This window comes from Schistocerca gregaria, chromosome 4, assembly GCF_023897955.1.
Source record: "Schistocerca gregaria isolate iqSchGreg1 chromosome 4, iqSchGreg1.2, whole genome shotgun sequence".
Taxonomy (NCBI): domain Eukaryota; kingdom Metazoa; phylum Arthropoda; class Insecta; order Orthoptera; family Acrididae; genus Schistocerca; species Schistocerca gregaria.
Genome location: NC_064923.1, coordinates 195,904,023 through 195,921,783, shown reverse-complemented (window position 1 = coordinate 195,921,783; position 17,761 = coordinate 195,904,023). Strand labels below are relative to the sequence as shown.

The 17,761-nt window shown below is 43.8% G+C and overlaps 1 protein-coding gene across 3 annotated transcripts in view; it reads left to right on the top strand.

The window, feature by feature from the left end:
* The window catches only part of LOC126267588 (lipase 3-like), a 164,376-nt gene that overhangs the window by 86,639 nt on the left and 59,976 nt on the right, over positions 1-17,761 (top strand). For all 3 annotated transcript variants that reach the window (XM_049972888.1, XM_049972889.1, XM_049972887.1), the window contains exons 3-4: positions 1,736-1,850; positions 16,493-16,811. In XM_049972888.1, the coding sequence (XP_049828845.1) occupies positions 1,736-1,850; positions 16,493-16,811 (434 nt within the window). The remainder of the gene's footprint in view (positions 1-1,735; positions 1,851-16,492; positions 16,812-17,761) is intronic.

Genomic DNA, 17,761 nt, shown 5'->3' with positions numbered 1-17,761 from the left:
GCAGCCGAAAGCAGACTGAACCCCTAGACCACGAGAAGGTACTGAACTGAAATGGGGAGGAAATAAATTTGTGGCACAGCCTGGCTAGAAGAGGGCATCAGTTAAGGGGACGCATTATACTGAAGGGAAGTGTGGGGGTAAAAATCGTAGTGAGAGACCAAGAGATGAATATGGGAAGCAGATTTAGGAGGATATAAGTTGCAACAGTTATTCCAATATGAAGAGGATTGTACAGATTAGATCAGCATGGACAACAACAACAGCTAGATTTTAATGTGTCACAGAATGGCTCAGTCACCCATTATTTCTAAAGAGTCACCCAGCCGGAGTCAGCTGTCAACTTTTAATTCTGTCTGCCCTGATATTTTTTCCTTAATTTTTTCTGGTTATTCTGCATTGTTTTCTATTTCTGGCACTATCAGGGTTGTGTTCTCAGTACTTGCGTGAGGATACCACATCGATTTGAATGTTATTGTTTTATTTTCGTTGTTTCGTAGATGACCACATCTTTTATCGCTATAAAACACCTAACGTCATTAGCAACAGCAGCAGTTTCACATCTCTGATATAAAGGTGTAATATAGGGCATGGTAATCCGTATTTACAATCACTGTTAGTCCTGAAATTTGTTGGAGATAATAAAGGAGAGCAGCAATCTCTACAAACATAGAAAAATTGCAAACGATGAATTCATACCGTCACGAAATACTGTGAAACGTATGGCGCGTCCAAAGTCACAAACTACGAAATTAGGCAGTCTTCAATAGTTTGAACATGGCTGCACTACAGCAACTGTTACAGAACAGCAGGCGTAATAGACAGCCAACCAGTTGTTGTAATTGGTGGTCTTCAAATAACCTTTAGCATGGTTTCGACGGATTTGAATCCGTCTTCCCCAGAATGACAACAAACTTTACATAATCAGTCAGCCAGTGAAGCTATCTCCACATGATATGTGTCGGTACATCCATATGTAAAAGTTAACCCTACGTTTTCCTTGTATCCACCCTCTCCACTTTCTCTCAGTCGGCCTGTAGCTATTAACATGGTCTGTTATTTTAAGATATTTGTTTTATTGATGTGACAAGCCCTTGATTGTAGGGGCCTTAACTTTTACACATGGACGTACAGATCGTTTCCAACACTGGTCATGTGGAAATAGTTTCACTAAAAAAAAATGAAACGAGCGTTTGTCCTCATTTGCCGGGAGGCCCCTTACGGGGCAGATCCGGCGGCCTTGGCGTAGGTCTTACGACATTCGACGCCACATTGGGCGACCTGCGCGTCAGATGGGGATGAAATGATGACGAAGACAAAACAACACCCAGTCCCTGAGTGGAGAAAATCCCTGACCCAGCCGAGAATCGAACACGGGCTGAACCGTTTTTTTTCGGGGACGACATAGCTTTGCTGACTGATTGCTAATGTGAAGTTTTTTGTCCTACTGAGGAAGACTAGTTTAAATCCGTCGAAACTATGGTAGAGGATATTTGAAAACCACCATTTACCGCATATGGTTACTTGTTTATTATACCTGCAGTCTTCAAGAATTCATTGAAAACGAGTGTTGAGAACATTATAAAATACAATTGGAATGATATTTCTGTGATGAGTAAAAATGAGGAGGAAGGAGTAATAGGAAATAGGGAATAATTCAAATATAGTTTTGTAATTTAATTTATTATTGCACCCACTAGTAATATAATATAAAATACCGTCGTTTTCTGCTTCACAGGTTACCTCCTGGCGGACGAAGGCTTCGACGTCTTCATGGCAAACTTCAGAGGGAACTTCTATTCAAGAAGACACGAATCGCTGTCTCCTGACGATCCTGCCTTCTGGAGGTTCAGGTAACGATCACTGTCTCGAATACGAACGTAACAAATACTTACGGTGGTGGAAAACGACTCCAAGTCAGTACCAGTCAGGCAGTGAGTGTTGGAGTAATGCGGGAATCACGAATTGTTGCGCTGGACAAGGCAGTTGTGGTGATAGTTGCTGTTGCTATTCCTATAATGAAGTGGCCTCGCTTTGGTGCATCAAACTCACATTTACTGTTTCATTGTTTTTGCTGTATTCGTCCAATGCCCTTAGCGTCAAACATATAAATGTATCAGAATGAGAATCGCCTGCCACCAAAGTTTTTGTATGCCCATGCTTTTAGCAGGAGGTCTCTGGGACGACGGCTGTTTACTATCGCGACAAAAAATAAAAACACGTACAGCCGTCCTTATGATTTTATTGTTGACAGTTGACAGTTGATGGTTGGAGTGTTGACACATTATCTGCGAATCCAGTAATGCTGGCAACTGGTGGGTTATACCTGGGGATCGTATCAACCTGTACCGCATCAAAACAGCCTGAATATGACGAAATGAAGCGTCGAAACTTGTAACGACAAAATAAAATGGTGTTTTTATTTTTTATCACTAAAGTGGTTGCTGTTACGGATTTGTTCACTACGAGGGTCACTCAGTAAGTAAAACAACACATTTTTTATCTCTCCTGATTTCGGTTGACAGAATGCGGAATTTGCTGCGGGAAATAATGGAATATTCCCGCTTCAGCCACTACAGCTTGATGAACCCCAGATAGGACACGGTCTTATCTGTAGCCCTCACAGTGGCATTTGTAATGGAGGTGGATTCCAAGCAAAGAACCGGCATTGCGTTTCTTTTGGCGGAAATCAGAGGGTTGCAGCTATTCATAGGCGCTTGCAGAATGTCTACGGATGCCTGGCAATGAACAAAAGCACGCTGAGTCGTTGGGCGAGGCGTCTGTCGTCATCGCAACGAGGTCGCGCAAACCTGTCTGACTTCCCGCGTGCCGGCCAGCCGCACACACCTGTGACTTCTGCAATGTTGGAGCGTGTGGACACGCTCAATGGAGGTGATCAACGGATCACAATCAGACACATCGCTGTTCAACTGGACGTTTCTGTTGGTAGCGCTGATACACTCGTCCACCAGATGCAATATTCAAACGTGTGTGCCCGCTGGGCTCAAAATGGTTCAGATGGCTCTGAGCACTATGGGACTTAACATCTGAGGTCATCAGTCCCCTAGACTTAGACCTACTTAAACCTAACTAACTTGAGGACATCACACACATCCATACTCGAGGCAGGATTCGAACCTGCGACCGTAACAGCAGCGCGGTTCCGAACTGAAGTGCCTAGAACCGCTCGGCCACAGCGGCCTGCCAGCTTGGATCCTCGCCGACTAACAGGATACCATAAACAGTAACGAAGGACCAAGTGTGCAGAGTTGCTTCCGCACTACAGATCTGATCAGCACATTTTTTTGTCGAACATCGTCACAGAAGATAAAACATTGGTTCATCACTTTGCACAGCCTCAGCCGGCAAAATAATAGCGGCAGTCTTCTGGAAATCTGAAGGGTTTATTCTGCTGATGTCCTCCACTGTGCAACGATCAAACCTGAAGTGCGTTATTCTACTCTCAGGAAATGAAAGAAACGACTTTGGCGTGTTCTTCGCCGCAAGTATGCGTACGAACTTCTTCGGGACAACGCAAGGCCTCAAACAAGTCTGCGCTCTCGAGAGGAGCTCACAAAACTTCACTGAACTGTTCTTCCTCATCCGCCCTATTCCCCGATCTCGCACTTTCCGACTTCCATGTGTTTGGACCAATGAAGGATGCACTACTTGGGAAGCAGTACGTGGATGGTGAGGTGGCTATTGGTACTACAAGACGTTGGCACCGACGTCGACCTGCAGAATGGTACCATGTTGGCACACAGCCCTCACTGTAACAGGGCGTAAGACGTCGTATTAAAAATTGGATGTTGTAGCCAAAAGAGTTGGGAGTAGCGTAGTGTGCTGGAACTCTCAATAAAATCAATCTGTTTTGAGAAAAAGAAGTGTTTCGTATTACTTACTGAATGCTCTTCGGACATAAGCTATACATATCTGCAACAGGAGCAATTACGATTAGCCAAAAACTATGGCAAAAATAGATGGCCACTAGATGACAACACAGATGTGCAACAGTTCACAATAATTTATAGATAGATGTTCCACAAATCTTAAGTGGAATGTAAAGCTTGTACGTGGCAATATAGTTCACTGTTAACTTGTACTGATCTATCGTTGAACGCTACTATAGCTCCAAAACCAGTGAACGAAGGCTAACATAACTTATGTCCAGGTTGCTTCTTGGTGGCAGCTGTAGATGAGTCCTGAGATAATCGTTGAGTGTATCCGTGTGTCTGCTTATATCCAGGTTGTCCATTTGAGAACTACTTGTGTGACGTAAGGCGGATGTGTAACCTAAACCTTCTCCTAGGCGCCCTTTCTGGAGTCTATAACCTTAAGTATACTGCGCCTGGCTTGTAGGCAACTCGGCGCTATTCTATGTGGGCTGTGTCCCGTATCTTGCAGAGCACGGGCTCCCAGTAGACGTCTGCATCTGACGTTTACACTCGCTCAGTATCTGTATTGTTAAAGAAAGTCGATTTACCCCAGAATGCTCGCTTCCCACTCCTCTACCTTCACGGGGAATTATTAATATTGTTTTGTCGTTGGCGATATTTTGGTCGGGTCTTGACGATGATTATTCGAAAGTTTTCCTGCCGCTGTGAAGCTGCTGCTTATGTATGCGGTGTACCAATGTCTAGCGCAGCGGTATTCATTACGCAGTGAATGGTTTATTGTCATTTCTGTTGTCTTGTTAGGCATTACGTTAAATGGCATCGTGATATGAAGAAAGGATGGGTCTCTAACCGAAGTGTGCGTGTTACAACGACCTGATTCTTGACTAATATAACTCTGAAGTCCAATTTGATTGTATGACTTATAAGTTATTCTGTTTTAAGTTAATCGTGAAGCGACTGTTTAGAAGGTGAACTCCTTTTACCTCCAAAGATGCAGTTAAAAAGCTGAAACAAACACAAAACCGCGAGTATGATGGGAGATCCTTACAGTATGGCTTTGAGTAAAGACCAGTAAAGAAACCAGTGATAACTCAATTTCCCAATGCGTTATATTCCTAGAAACACTTTCAAATCAAAGCATGAAGCCTTTTTTATTGAAACGTCATCCAAGTTCTAAGCACTCTGAGTTAGTTGGTAAACCTAATTAATTTTTTCCAAGGAAATGTGCGTTTCGTAAAACAGATTGCAAAAGCATGGAAAATTTTACTAACACTCGTGCTAACTTGACAAAAGCCTCTTACCTGGCTAGTTTTGGAACTGTAAAGGAAGTAAAGCAACACTACCCCTTTTCGGGTCCGTTAAAAATAGACAAGCTATAATGGTACCCAAAATTTCTGAAACTTTGCAGAGGTGCGCAGTGACGAAGTATGGAAACCGTGTTCTAGACGATCCTGCATTTTTAAGAGACTCGGTTCTTCAGTTGAACTACGTTGATTAATAAAGAAAGGGTGCTAATTACCATGCAGCCTCGCATCCAAAATCTAATAACTATTACAATCCTCTTCACCTTGAATGATAAGCAGTGGTGAAATTACGTTTCAGTACTCGGTTGCCAAAAGGCCGAAAACCATCGCATAGAGAGTGTGTGTGACGTATTTTACTGAGGCATTCATTATGATGATACATAAATTGATCTCCCTGTTTGTTTTTTTAAACGTGTTGTTTGAGAGTGACTTTTTGCGCAAGCTGAAGGTTTATTTATAGTTATATAGACATATTCTAGTAATTCTCTAGTATCACGTGCGGGTTTTCTTTCTCATTCTGATAACAGTGATTAAAAGCTACTGCATTTATATTATATACGGGTCTATAAAACATTGCTTGAATAACGAAAACTTGTAGGGAAAAATACAGAGGATACCAAATACAGGTCCAGTTCTGTACCACTGCTCCGCTTTGCTCAATTGCCTGCTTGGTGTTATTCGGGTTACTTACAGCCCCCTTCTTCTGAATCATCGTTTGCAAAAAGCTAACCACGGCATTACACTCTACATGTACTCATCAGTCATACACCTGAAATATCCACACTTAAGGCACAACACACGAATTTCGCAATGAAATGTGCCCAGTGGTGTATGTATGAAGAAAAATCTTTCCATGTGATCCTCTAGGATCATAAGGACATTTGGAGTAAATGTAGTATAGCAACCGTTCTGGCAGACATTTTATGAGTTAACGAGTCGCCTCTTCAACGGAATGAAGACCATCGTCAACGCGTCAAAAACCAAGTAAACAGCGTCCTATTTTCCAGCATACTATTATTAATCTTTGACCAAGCCGCAGACTGAATATCATTTTTCGTAAAACCGGTAATTCTTGAAGTCATAAACGGCATGATGAGCCGCTCATACACTACAGGCAGCCGATACTATATAACTTGTAACATTAGTCCTACCTCCTGATCCATTAAGGTGCTGAAATCAACTGACAGGTATATGATTGCTCTCCTTCAGACTGAACATGACGACTTACCACAGCTTCGCAAGGGTAGCCCTTAAGTCTCTACCTAAAAACTTTTAAATTATAAACACAAACCTTTCTCGTGACTCAGTGTTTCTGTTGGACGAAACTGTAACAAAATCTCTACAGTAGTTCCTGAGATTAGCCTTCACATACAAACAGAAAAACAAACGCCGTATTTGACTTTATAAAATGTGTGGATGGATCTGTTAGAAGGTAACTTATCGAAAATCTCTTAAGCTTCTAGTCTGTAACAGAGTGTGATGCCATAGTGCACCCATGAATTCGTAAATAAAGTAAATTATAATGTGCTTACAGATGATATCATTGTTTGACTATCATCACAAAAGTACTGCGCTACCTGAAAAGTGTACAGCGGATCAAATCGTGGTACACAGACTGCCAGACGATGTGATTTATAATGCTTCCAAGAAATATCACACATCTAATGATAATTATGTCAACCCTCTGAAAATGAACAGGGTAGTTGATGTCCCTGATACAAGCAAGTGGGTGGAGGGCGATAGGAAAGCAACGGTGTCTGTCAACCATTTTTGTACCTTTTTGAGGCTCTAAGACTCAGCTGTGCAGTGTCTCCGTAGGTGTGAAGTGCGGCGTGGATAGGTACGGTACAACATGGCGTTACATTCCTCGACGCCTGCCGGTCTACATCCCTCCACACGTTACTGTGCCACGAGCAACCTAGATCGCGGGCGCGGTCATTCAGCAAGGCATACATTGACGGCTGTGTCCAGAGCGCATTCCAGGCGAGGGAAACTCCTTTTGCGAAGGCCTTCTCAGGCGGCAGTCAAACATCACATGGTATCATCTCTCCGGGCGAGCCAATTAGCAAGCAGCTCGTCATCGCGACTGTTCGGTTACGAGTGATGTTGTGACCACCCATAGCCGAGCGGTCTAGGGCGCTGCAGTCATGGACCGTGTGGATGATACCGGCGGAGGTTCGAGTCCTCCCTCGAGTATGAGTGTGTGTGTTTGTCCTTAGGATATTGTCGGTTAAGTAGTGTGTAAGCTTAGGGACTGATGACCTTAGCAGTTAAGTCCCATAAGATTTAATACACATTTGAACATTTTTTGTAACCACCCTGCATGCCTATGCGGAGGTCTTCAGTGAAACAGAGGCGGTAGTCCCAGCGAGAATGACCGCCGAGGAACTTCACGACGTCTGCTCGGAAGTCTGCGTCGTAGCTCCGGATATGACACGGGACTACACAGATTGCTTCAACCTGACAATGTTGGACTTAGATGCTGGAAGAGCCCTGTTCCAGGACGTGTTCACTGTATTCAATTCTTACGAAATTTTGAGAGTTCGAATAAGCAGTTCTTGAACGTGGACTCCTTCTCTGCGTAGTAACGGCCGTGTCACCATACACTGGCTATGTACGCTAGCGCTAGACATGTCGGCTTATACAGGTATTTTTTGTAACTAAATGTCTGTATCATGTGAATTACGACCCTGTTCGTCAAATCCGATTATTGAGTGTACTTGGGGAAAAGTTCACTGTGTCGTACATCCTCTACAGACGAATTCAGTACGTTTTTCGGGATTGTCGCTGTGTGGCGAGAGCATTCCCATCAGTGCCCAATGTGAGCTTCCCTTTGTTTTCTACTGTACTGTGGATTCTACCGACATTATCGCTGTCACCCTAACCATCTAGCTCGTGTCTCAGAACACGTATCGTCGAGGACACAGCCATATTTCGGGACCTTTGCCTTTCGCGGGCAAGTGCTCTACCAGAAGTTCGAGCAGGTCGCAGAAGAGCTTCTGTTAAGTTTGGAAGGTAGGAGACGAGGTACTGGTAGAATTGAAGCTGTGAGGACGGGCCGTGAGTCGTGCTTGGGTAGCTCAGTTGGTAGAGCACTTGCCAGCGAAAGACAAAGATACCGAGTTCGAGTCTCGGTACGGCACACAGTTTTAATGTCAGGAAGTTTCAATGGACACTATTGTTTGCCACATCAGATGTCTGCACAAATCTTAACACATATGGCCCGATTCACTACCGCTATAGTATCGGGGTATTTTCATATACTGACATATTCCGGAGTTGGTCTATACACCATATGCTCCGTGAGAACCTGAAGCATGTTAAACTCAGTGCTTACGTATACGTAGGCGTGCTGAAAAGTAATGACGCTGAATTTTTTGTACGAAAATTCTTAAGGCTTTTTAAATAAAACAAACTTTATTAACGTTCTATATATTTATTCTTCACGTCTACATATTTATTTCTCATCATAATCACCCTGGCGACAAACACGTTTTTCTCAGGTGGGAGTCCAGTTGCTGACACCGTCGATGTTTAATGTTTGACTTTACTGACGGGGCCACAACCTCATCTCGCCTTGCACAGCTTCATCACTATCAAACTAAAGTCCTTGAAGATGTTCTGTAAGTTTTGGGAACAGATTAAAATCTAATGGGGCCGAGTGGAGACTGTATCGGATGATCGATGACAGTAAACCGTAGGCTAGAGGTTGTTGCAGAGGTGGCAGAGCTCGTGTACGGTCTGGCATTGTCATCCTCAAGGAGAGCGTGCTCTGCGTGTGGAGAAGAACTCTTCGAATTCGAGCTTTCAGTTTTCTGAGCTGTCTCTCTCAGGTTTCATACAGTGACGTTATACAACACTTTGTTACACGCTGCAGTTCGGAGCCCTCCACGGCAGAGAGCTGCAGCTTGCCTCAGCGAAGAGGGGAAATCGACTGAATGATACGCATGGCATGTAATAAAGGCGCTATTAGTCTCGGACTTGAGCGCCCGTAAGCTCCAAAGACATATGACATATAATAACCAATGTTGAGACGACGATAAAAGAATTCGGTGGCATTACTTTTCAGCACACCCTCGCATACACTCTGCCAGGTAGTGAGTGTTGGAGGGTACGTCGTATCTGTGGCACCGATTTTCTTTGCTCTTACATCCCTGTACTGAATACGTGAAAGTGATATTACTCTATAGGAGCCCTATTTTCTCTTATCTCTTTCTCATCACCGCTACGCGAGATACACAATGAGGTGACTACAGTCACACTATGCAACAATGAAAATGTAAATCGAATGAAAGTAGCCAGTTCCTACCAATTCTAATGTTCTTATAGGGAATATCACAAAGACAATTCAACATTAGCTCTATTTTTCATTTTACACTCTTTTATTATGGTGAGATAATTATAAACGGATTTTTATGTTAACTTTAAAATCAAATATTACAGTTGTTTTTCAGTCATAATAACCGGCAAGGATGGATTACATCATTGTCCCTGGTCTTAGTTGTGTGCAACATTTTGGATATAAACATTTTGATATCAATTTTAGTGAACCTTTTGTCTCCCTCCTCTTCAACTCCAGTGATTTTATTAATGCGTGTAATAATTTTCCACGTTTGTTTCCAGATTAAATACCAGTTGTTCAAGTTGAGTGCTACTGAAGTGAAGTGAACACAAATGCCACGGGTTTGTGTTGACAGTGCTGACACATTTTGCTTGGAGAAGTGACATTTGCTTCACAAAAAATGTAAATAATTTCATTGATTAAAAAAGCTTACAGTTGTTATTTTCGGTGCAGAATAGATGATCAGTATAAACCCTGGGCTCTACAAGTAATCTGTAACACTTGTGCCAGCAACCTCATGAATTGGATGCATGGGGAAGAACGTTCTGTGCCCTTTGCAGTGCCCATGATCTGGGCGTGAGCCAACTAACCATGTCAGTGACTGCTACTTTTTTATGGTTCCTCCTATCAAGAAGGGGATATCTAAGAAGGAGAAGCGGACAGTGATCCATCCTAACGTTCCATCTGCCTTACATCCATTTCCACATGGGGAAGGATTGCCAATACCAGAACCACCGACAGAGTACGAGATTACTTCTGATGGGGATTCTGAATGTCCTGAACCACGTACATCACAAGATCCAGAGATTATTACAAATATATCATCAACTGATGATCCACAAAAATGGTCTCAAAATGAGTTAAGTGATCTCATTAGAGATCTGGAGCTCTCTAAAGGTAAAGGTGAGATTTTAGCATCAAGATTGCAGCAGCGAAATTTTCTGGAAAGCAATATAACTGTCTCATCTTACCGCAGAAGAGAGCAACAGTTCACTCCTTTTTTAAAAGATGCAATATAGTCTTGTGGCACGTGTGGACATAAATGGTATAATGAAGGCTCCCAGAATTAATTACAACCCTGATGAGTAGAGACTCTTTATAGATTCGTCAAAGATGAGCTTAAAAGCAGTGCTTTTACATATTGGTAATGAGCTTCCTTCTACTTCAGTTGGGCATAGTGTGCATATGAAAGAGTCATACCAAAACATGCAAATTTTACTAGAAGTCATCAAATATAAGGACTCTCAATGGCAGATTTGTGGTAACTTGGAAGTAGTTGCACTGATATTAGGTATGCAGTTAGGTTATACTAAATATTGCTGCTTTCTCTGTGAATGGGATAGCCGAGCTCGTGCATCTCATTATAGTAAACATGAATGGGCCACCAGAACATCTCTTCGGCCAGGTATAAAGAATATTAAAAGCGAACCTCTAGTAGACCCTAAAAAGATTCTGCTCCGGCCCTTGCACATCAGCTTGGGTATCATTAAGAACTTTGTTACGGGAATGAACAATGACGTAACGCTTTTAAGTATTGAAGGCAAAAATTCCCTTACTTAAGTGATGCCAAAGTAAAGGAGGGCATCTTTGTAGGCCCACAGATTCGAGAGTTTTTTGGAGACCATACTTTTGATGGAATCATACAAGGTGATGAGAAGCACGCATGGGAAAGTTTTAAGACAGTCTGTTTACAGTTCTTAAGGAACAACAAATTACAAGGAGATTGTAAATAACATGTTGTCATCTTGTGAAAAACTTGGTTGCAACAAGTCATTGAAAATGCATGTCTCACCTAGTCATCTTGACTTCTTCCCCAAAGATTGTGGTGCAGTAAGTGATGAACATGTGGAGCAATTTCATCAAGATATTGCCACATTCGAGAAGAGGTATGGTGAAAGTGGAGCCCCACTATTTTAGCAGATTACTGCTGGACTGTCATAAGGTATGTTCCCGATTATGTGTATAAATGTCAAGCCAAGTGGATACAGTCGTCTTCTGAATTGATCTCTGGACAAAATATGTAATTGTATATATTGTACATATGGACATTTAACATTTGTAAGCCTTTATATACATTTCTGATCAGTTAATTTATAGATTTACTTTTGTGCTTTACATAGTAGTGGTACATAGGAGACTCACAAAGTATTTTCATTCATGTAATATTATCTTCATTTTTTCTTATTATTTTATTTTTTACTTCTAGAATGGCACTGAAAATTTTCAGTGCATAACACATAGCATTATTCAAGTAATTATTCCCTTAAATTTTGTTATGCTGAATCTTGGAACATGAATGCATATTTGATTAGTGAGTTATTTATACAAAAAAAATTAGGGCTAAATATTTTTTAAAAAACTAGAGCTAAATATTTATGAAGATGATGATTTTGTATCATTTTTTACTGAAATAAACATAACTCAGAATTATGCAATTTACACAATTTCACTTCAGATTTGTTGTTGAGTGTCATGGGGTAGCGCTATGCAAATGTGAAAAGGTTATGGCCGCTCAACAGGAAGTGAGAGACTTTGAACGCGGAATAATGGTTGGAGCTAGACGCATTCCATTTCGGAATTCGTTAGGAAATTGAAAAATTCGAGATCCATAGTATCAAGAGTGCGCCGAGAATGCCAAATTTCAGCTTTTACCTCTCCGAGAATAGCAAATTTCAGCCTTTACCTCTCACCATAGACAACGCAGTGACCGACGGCCTTCACTTAACGATCGTGGGCAGCGGAGTTTGTGTAGAGTTGTCAGTGCTAACAGACAACCAGAACTGCGTGAAATAACCGCAGAAATCAACGTGAGACGTATCCGTCGGGACGGTGCAGCGAAATTTGGAGTTAATGGGCAATGGCAGTGAACGGCAGACGCCAGTGCCTTTGCTAAAAGCACGACATCGCCTGTGAAGCCTCACCTGGGTTCTTGACAATATCAGTTGGACATTAGACGACCGAAATCCGCGGCCCTGGCAGACGAGTGCCGATTTCAGCTGGTAAGAGATGGTGGTAGGATTCCAGTGTGGCTCAGACCCTACGAAGCTTTTGACCCAAATTGTCAACAAGGCACTGTGCAAGCTGGCAGTGGCTTCATAGTGATGTAGGCTATGTTTATATGGAATGGGCTGGATCCTCTGGTCCTGCTGAACCGATCATTGACTGAAAATGGTTACGTTCATCTACTTGGAGACCATTTGCAGCCATTCATGGTTTTCATGTTACCAAACATCAATGTAATGTCACTGGCCCACAATTGTTCACGGTTGGTTTGAAGAAGATTCTGGAAAGTTCGATCGAATAGTCTGACCACCCAGACTGACCGACATGAATCCCACCGAACATTTATGGGACATAATCCAGAGGTCAGTTCGTGCACAAAATCCTGCACCGATAACACTTTCGCAGTTTTGTACGGTTATAGAGGCAGCATGGGTCAATATTTCTACAGGAGTCTTCAAACAACTTGTTGAGTCCATGCCACGTCGAGTTGCTGAACTATGCCAAGCAAAAGGAGGTGCGGCAGCATATTTGGATGCATACCAAGGCTTTTGTTACATAAATGTACATGTTGATGGCGCCATGATACAGTGTCTTCTTCGAATGAAAGTCCCCTAAATTTCCCCAACAGGAATTCGCAGAAACTATGTCGTCTTTATCCCAATGATTCCCATAGATTAGTGACGAACTCCAAGCTATGGCTCAATAGTTAGGTGTCAGACTGAGGAGCCGAAGATACTGCGATCAGTTCTTAAGTAAATCCTAGAACTTTTATCTGCTACTCATCACTTCTTTCATCTGCCATCGTTGGTTAATGTGCCCCGTGGTTTGGAGCACACGCATTTTTTTTTTGGGGGGGGGGGGGGGGGGGGGGTCATCAGTCTTCTGACTGATTTGATACAGCCCGCCACGTTCCTCTCCTGTGCCAACCTCTTCATCACATAGACAGAGTAGCGCTTGCAACCTAGGTCCTCAATTATCTGCTGGACCTATTCCAATCCCTGTTTTCCTCTACTGTTGTTGTCCTCTACAGCTCCATCTAGTACCATGGACATTAATCACTAATGTCTTAACAGATGTCCTATCATCCTGTGCCTTCTCCTTGTCCGTTTTCCCACACATTCCTTTCCTCTCCGATTCTGCGCAGAACTTTCTCATTCGTTACCCTATCAGTCTATCTGATTTTCAAAATTATTCGGGAGCACCATATCTCAAATGCTTCGATTTTCTTCTATTCCGGTTTTCCCACAGCTCATGTTTTACTACCATAAAATGCTGTGTTCCAGACGTTAAATTAGGGTTCCCTAAAACTAGTTGTGAAAAGCAGACCAAAGATTGGAGGAAGGTAAGGGCTTGCCACTTCCGTTATCCTAGGACCTTACGAAGTACCTAGTGTTCAGAGAAACCTTCATATTTACCATGCACAAGACACAAAGGCATTACAGACGTTGGCTGTGATTGGGCATTGATTGAAATGAATGGAGAAACTTGAACATTTTGTGCTGGAACGAGATTCGAATCTGGGTTTCCTACTGACTAGGCAGTTGCGGCGACCACCGTCAGCCACCTGGACACAGTGGTTGTTGTAACCGTGAGGTCGGAACTAGTAGTTCCCTTTCAGATCCAAATTCTCAACTTATCCACAGACTACTAACATAGTGACCCTTGCCCATTATCCTCATTACTCGCGACATGTCACCTATATCGGTAAGAACTGGAGCCTGGTGTGCATCTGCACTGAAGAGATCATTGGCCGTCTCGTCTTAATTATATATACAAGGTGGAAACCAATAAAACAAACTGGAAATGAAGGCAGAAAGGTCCTATGAACATGTGCCCGGAAATGCATCGTTGCTACGACAGATGGTGCTGACGAATGAAAGTGCCTCAACCACGTGCCACATTTCACTTGTGTTGCAGCCTGTGTGATTGACGCAGCGTACTGTAACCAACAGAATCTTCCGGTATTCATGTCGAGAAAATTCGGAGATTGTGTTTGTGCCAAGCAGATGGTCGAGAGACAGCACGGTTATACCAAAGCAAGTACCCTTTCAGACACTAGCCGCATCACATAACACTTCGTGCGCTTTTAGGGTGTTTTCGTGATCGTAGGTCCTTTCAGAAGATGAACGTCCAGGGAGGCGGCAGACTGTGCAAACACCAGATTTGGAAGACCAGGTTCTACAGGATACTGAGATGACCCCTAGCAGAAGCTCCAGGCAAGTGGCCTGCCAACGTGGTGCAATCGAAAGTACGACTATGTGCATCCTGCATGACAACCGCTACTAACTCTATTTCCTGCAACAAGTGCACGGACTGTCAGCAGCGGATTTCTCTCAATGGGAAGGTTTTTTTGCACCGCGCTATAACAATTATGAGAATTCTGGTATCAGACCTCTTTACCAACGAAGCAACCTTTATCGGAACTGGCATCATCATTCTTCATAATTATCACCAGTGGGCTACTTTCACGCCACGTAGTCAGAGGAACTTTCATTCGTCAGTGCCATCTACCATGGCAACGATGCATTTCTGGACACATGTTTACAGGACCTTTTTCCTACATTTCTAGTTATGAATCCGCCCCTGCAGTTTGTCGGACTTATTAATGTTCAACCTGTATATGCGGTGCCTGCTCTTTTGGACATGTCTGAAAGAACATGCATTTCATACGTATGTACCATAATCACCCCCTGAAGATTTTCAAGACCATACATCATCGTGTTTACTACGAAAGAGAAGTTCAAGGACTTATCTGGAGCACTATGCACTCCGCCTCGCCTTCCATATATGCCACCCATCCCCGACGCAGATCCTCCATGACCTGATTCCTTTCCCCCATCTGCTCCTCCTCTTCGAACATATCCGCATACTCTACACCTCCCACCCCCTTAGTCCCCCTCATCCTCTGGTTGCTCCTCTCCTCTCCAATCCCCGCCGTCTTCTGCGCCTTCACAGTTGTGTTCCCCGTGCCCTCCATCTCTACACCCTTCATCTCCTTTCCAAAGGTGGCTTCCGTCAACTGGATGATGCCCTCTGTCCCTTCATTTATTCCTCCTATCAACTCTGATCCTCACCCCCCTCCTATCCTTTGTCCTTTTCCCAGGCTCCCACTTCCTCTACCCCTACCCCTCTCCATCCAGTTTTTCCCCACCTACCCTCTCTTTGACTGCCTTCTCTCCCCGAGTCCTATTGCGTTTTCCTTCCCCTGCCTTTCCTGGTCCCTTATGCATCTGCCCTGCTCCCCCCTTCTGAGTCCTGTTCCTTCGTCGTCGTCCCCCCCCCCCCCACTTTTTGTTTTCCCTCTCCTCCTCATCTTTTTCATTCCCCTCATCTGTCCAGGTACCCCCTCCCATCTACCCTTGCCTGTGGTGTACCATCTTCATGCTGACCTTTTAATGCTGTGTTCACAGTGATTGTTACGTGTCGTGCGTCTTTCTGAAGTGTTGCGAACAGACATCATGCTGTTGCAGGGCGTAATTTTTTTAATATATCTTGCAAACAGAATCCAGGCTGTCGCCATGTTTTTTTAATAGTCTGTCTCCTTTTTCCCTGTCTGCTTCCTGTGTATTTTATTATCATCGCCCACCATTAGTTCTATGTTTTAACTTTCCACAATTTTCCGCCGTTTTACATTTTATGTTACTGTTTTACCGCCTGTTTTTATTGTTTCTTATCTTCTTACGTTTTAACAATTCTGTAGGGTGAAGAGCGGCGTACTAAGCTGCTGCCAGCCCGCCCTCTTTGGGGGGGAATCGAAATCCAATAAAGGAAAAAATACTTACTTGGAATCATTATGGCCACATTAGATGAACAATTTCTGAAGTGCTGTAAAACCACTTAAGCCAAGCAGACTTCTATGTTCGATTGCCCTCTGGGTGACTTCAGCTTGTTCTCGCCAAACAAGAACCCACGATATCTTAATCCTCAAGTGCCGCCACTTGTGCCGACAGCTGGCAGGAGATGGGCGAGCACGACCTGCCCGCTATGCTGGCCGCGGCGCGCCGCCTGTCGCGCTGGTCCAGCGCGCCGCTAGTGGTGTCGCACTCTATGGGCGCGGCGGCACTCTCCGTGCTCATGTCGGGCGCGCGCGGGGCTTCCCCACCAGGTCCTGGCCACAGCCGCGGGGCTCCCCCGCCGGGCCACGGCCTCGCCCGCGGGGACTCCCCGGCGGCGGTGCGCGCCGCGGTCTGCCTGGCGCCTGCCGTCTTCCTGGCTCCGCCGCGCCGACCCTTCGGCCACCTGCTGCTAGAGTACTTTCCGGACGTGGCGGTGAGTCGCAGCTGCAGCCTGCCATCTCCGCTGAGCAGTAACGTCTATCACAGTGTACCCAAAAATGGAAGATTCTGAAATTTCTGATGCAATCTCAAAGAAACACGACAATTTATTTCTGTCTCTGTACACGGATCGAGGCTTTCCTGACGTACGGTGGCAAAATCAGGTAGCTTTCCGTTCTGACAGAATCATTATGGGAGAGAACCTACTGGCGTATTAGAAAGCAATTTGGTTCTTATACACTACTGGCCATTAAAATTTCTACACCAAGAAAAAATGCAGACGATAAACGGTTATTCATTGGAAAAATATATTATACTTGAATTGACATGTCATCACATTTTCACGCGATTTGGGTGCATAGATCCTGAGAAATCACTACCCAGAACAACTATCTCTGGCCGTAATACAGACCATAATACGCCTGGGCATTAAGTGAAACTGAGCTTGGATGGCGTGTACAGGTACAGCTTCAACACAATATCACGGTTTATCAAAAGTAGTGACTGGCGTATTGTGACGAGCTATTTGCTCGGCCACCATTTACCAAACGTTTTCAATTGGTGGGAGATCTGGAGAATGTGCTGGCCATGGCAGCAGTCGAACATTTTCTGTATCCAGAAAGACTTGTACAGTACCTGCAACATGAGGTCGTGCATTATCCTGCTGAAATGTAGGCTTTCGCATGGATCGAATGAAGGGTAGAGCCATGGGTCTTAACACATCTGAAATGTAACGTACATTGTTGAAAATGCTGTCAATGGGAACAAGAGGTGACCGAGAGCTGTAACCAATGGCACCCTAAACCATCACGCCATGTGATACGCCAGTATCGCGATGACAAATACACGCTTCCAGTGTGCGTTCACCGCAATGTCACCAAACACAGATGCGACCATCATGATGTTGTAAACAGAACCTGGATTCATCCGAAAAAATGACGTTTT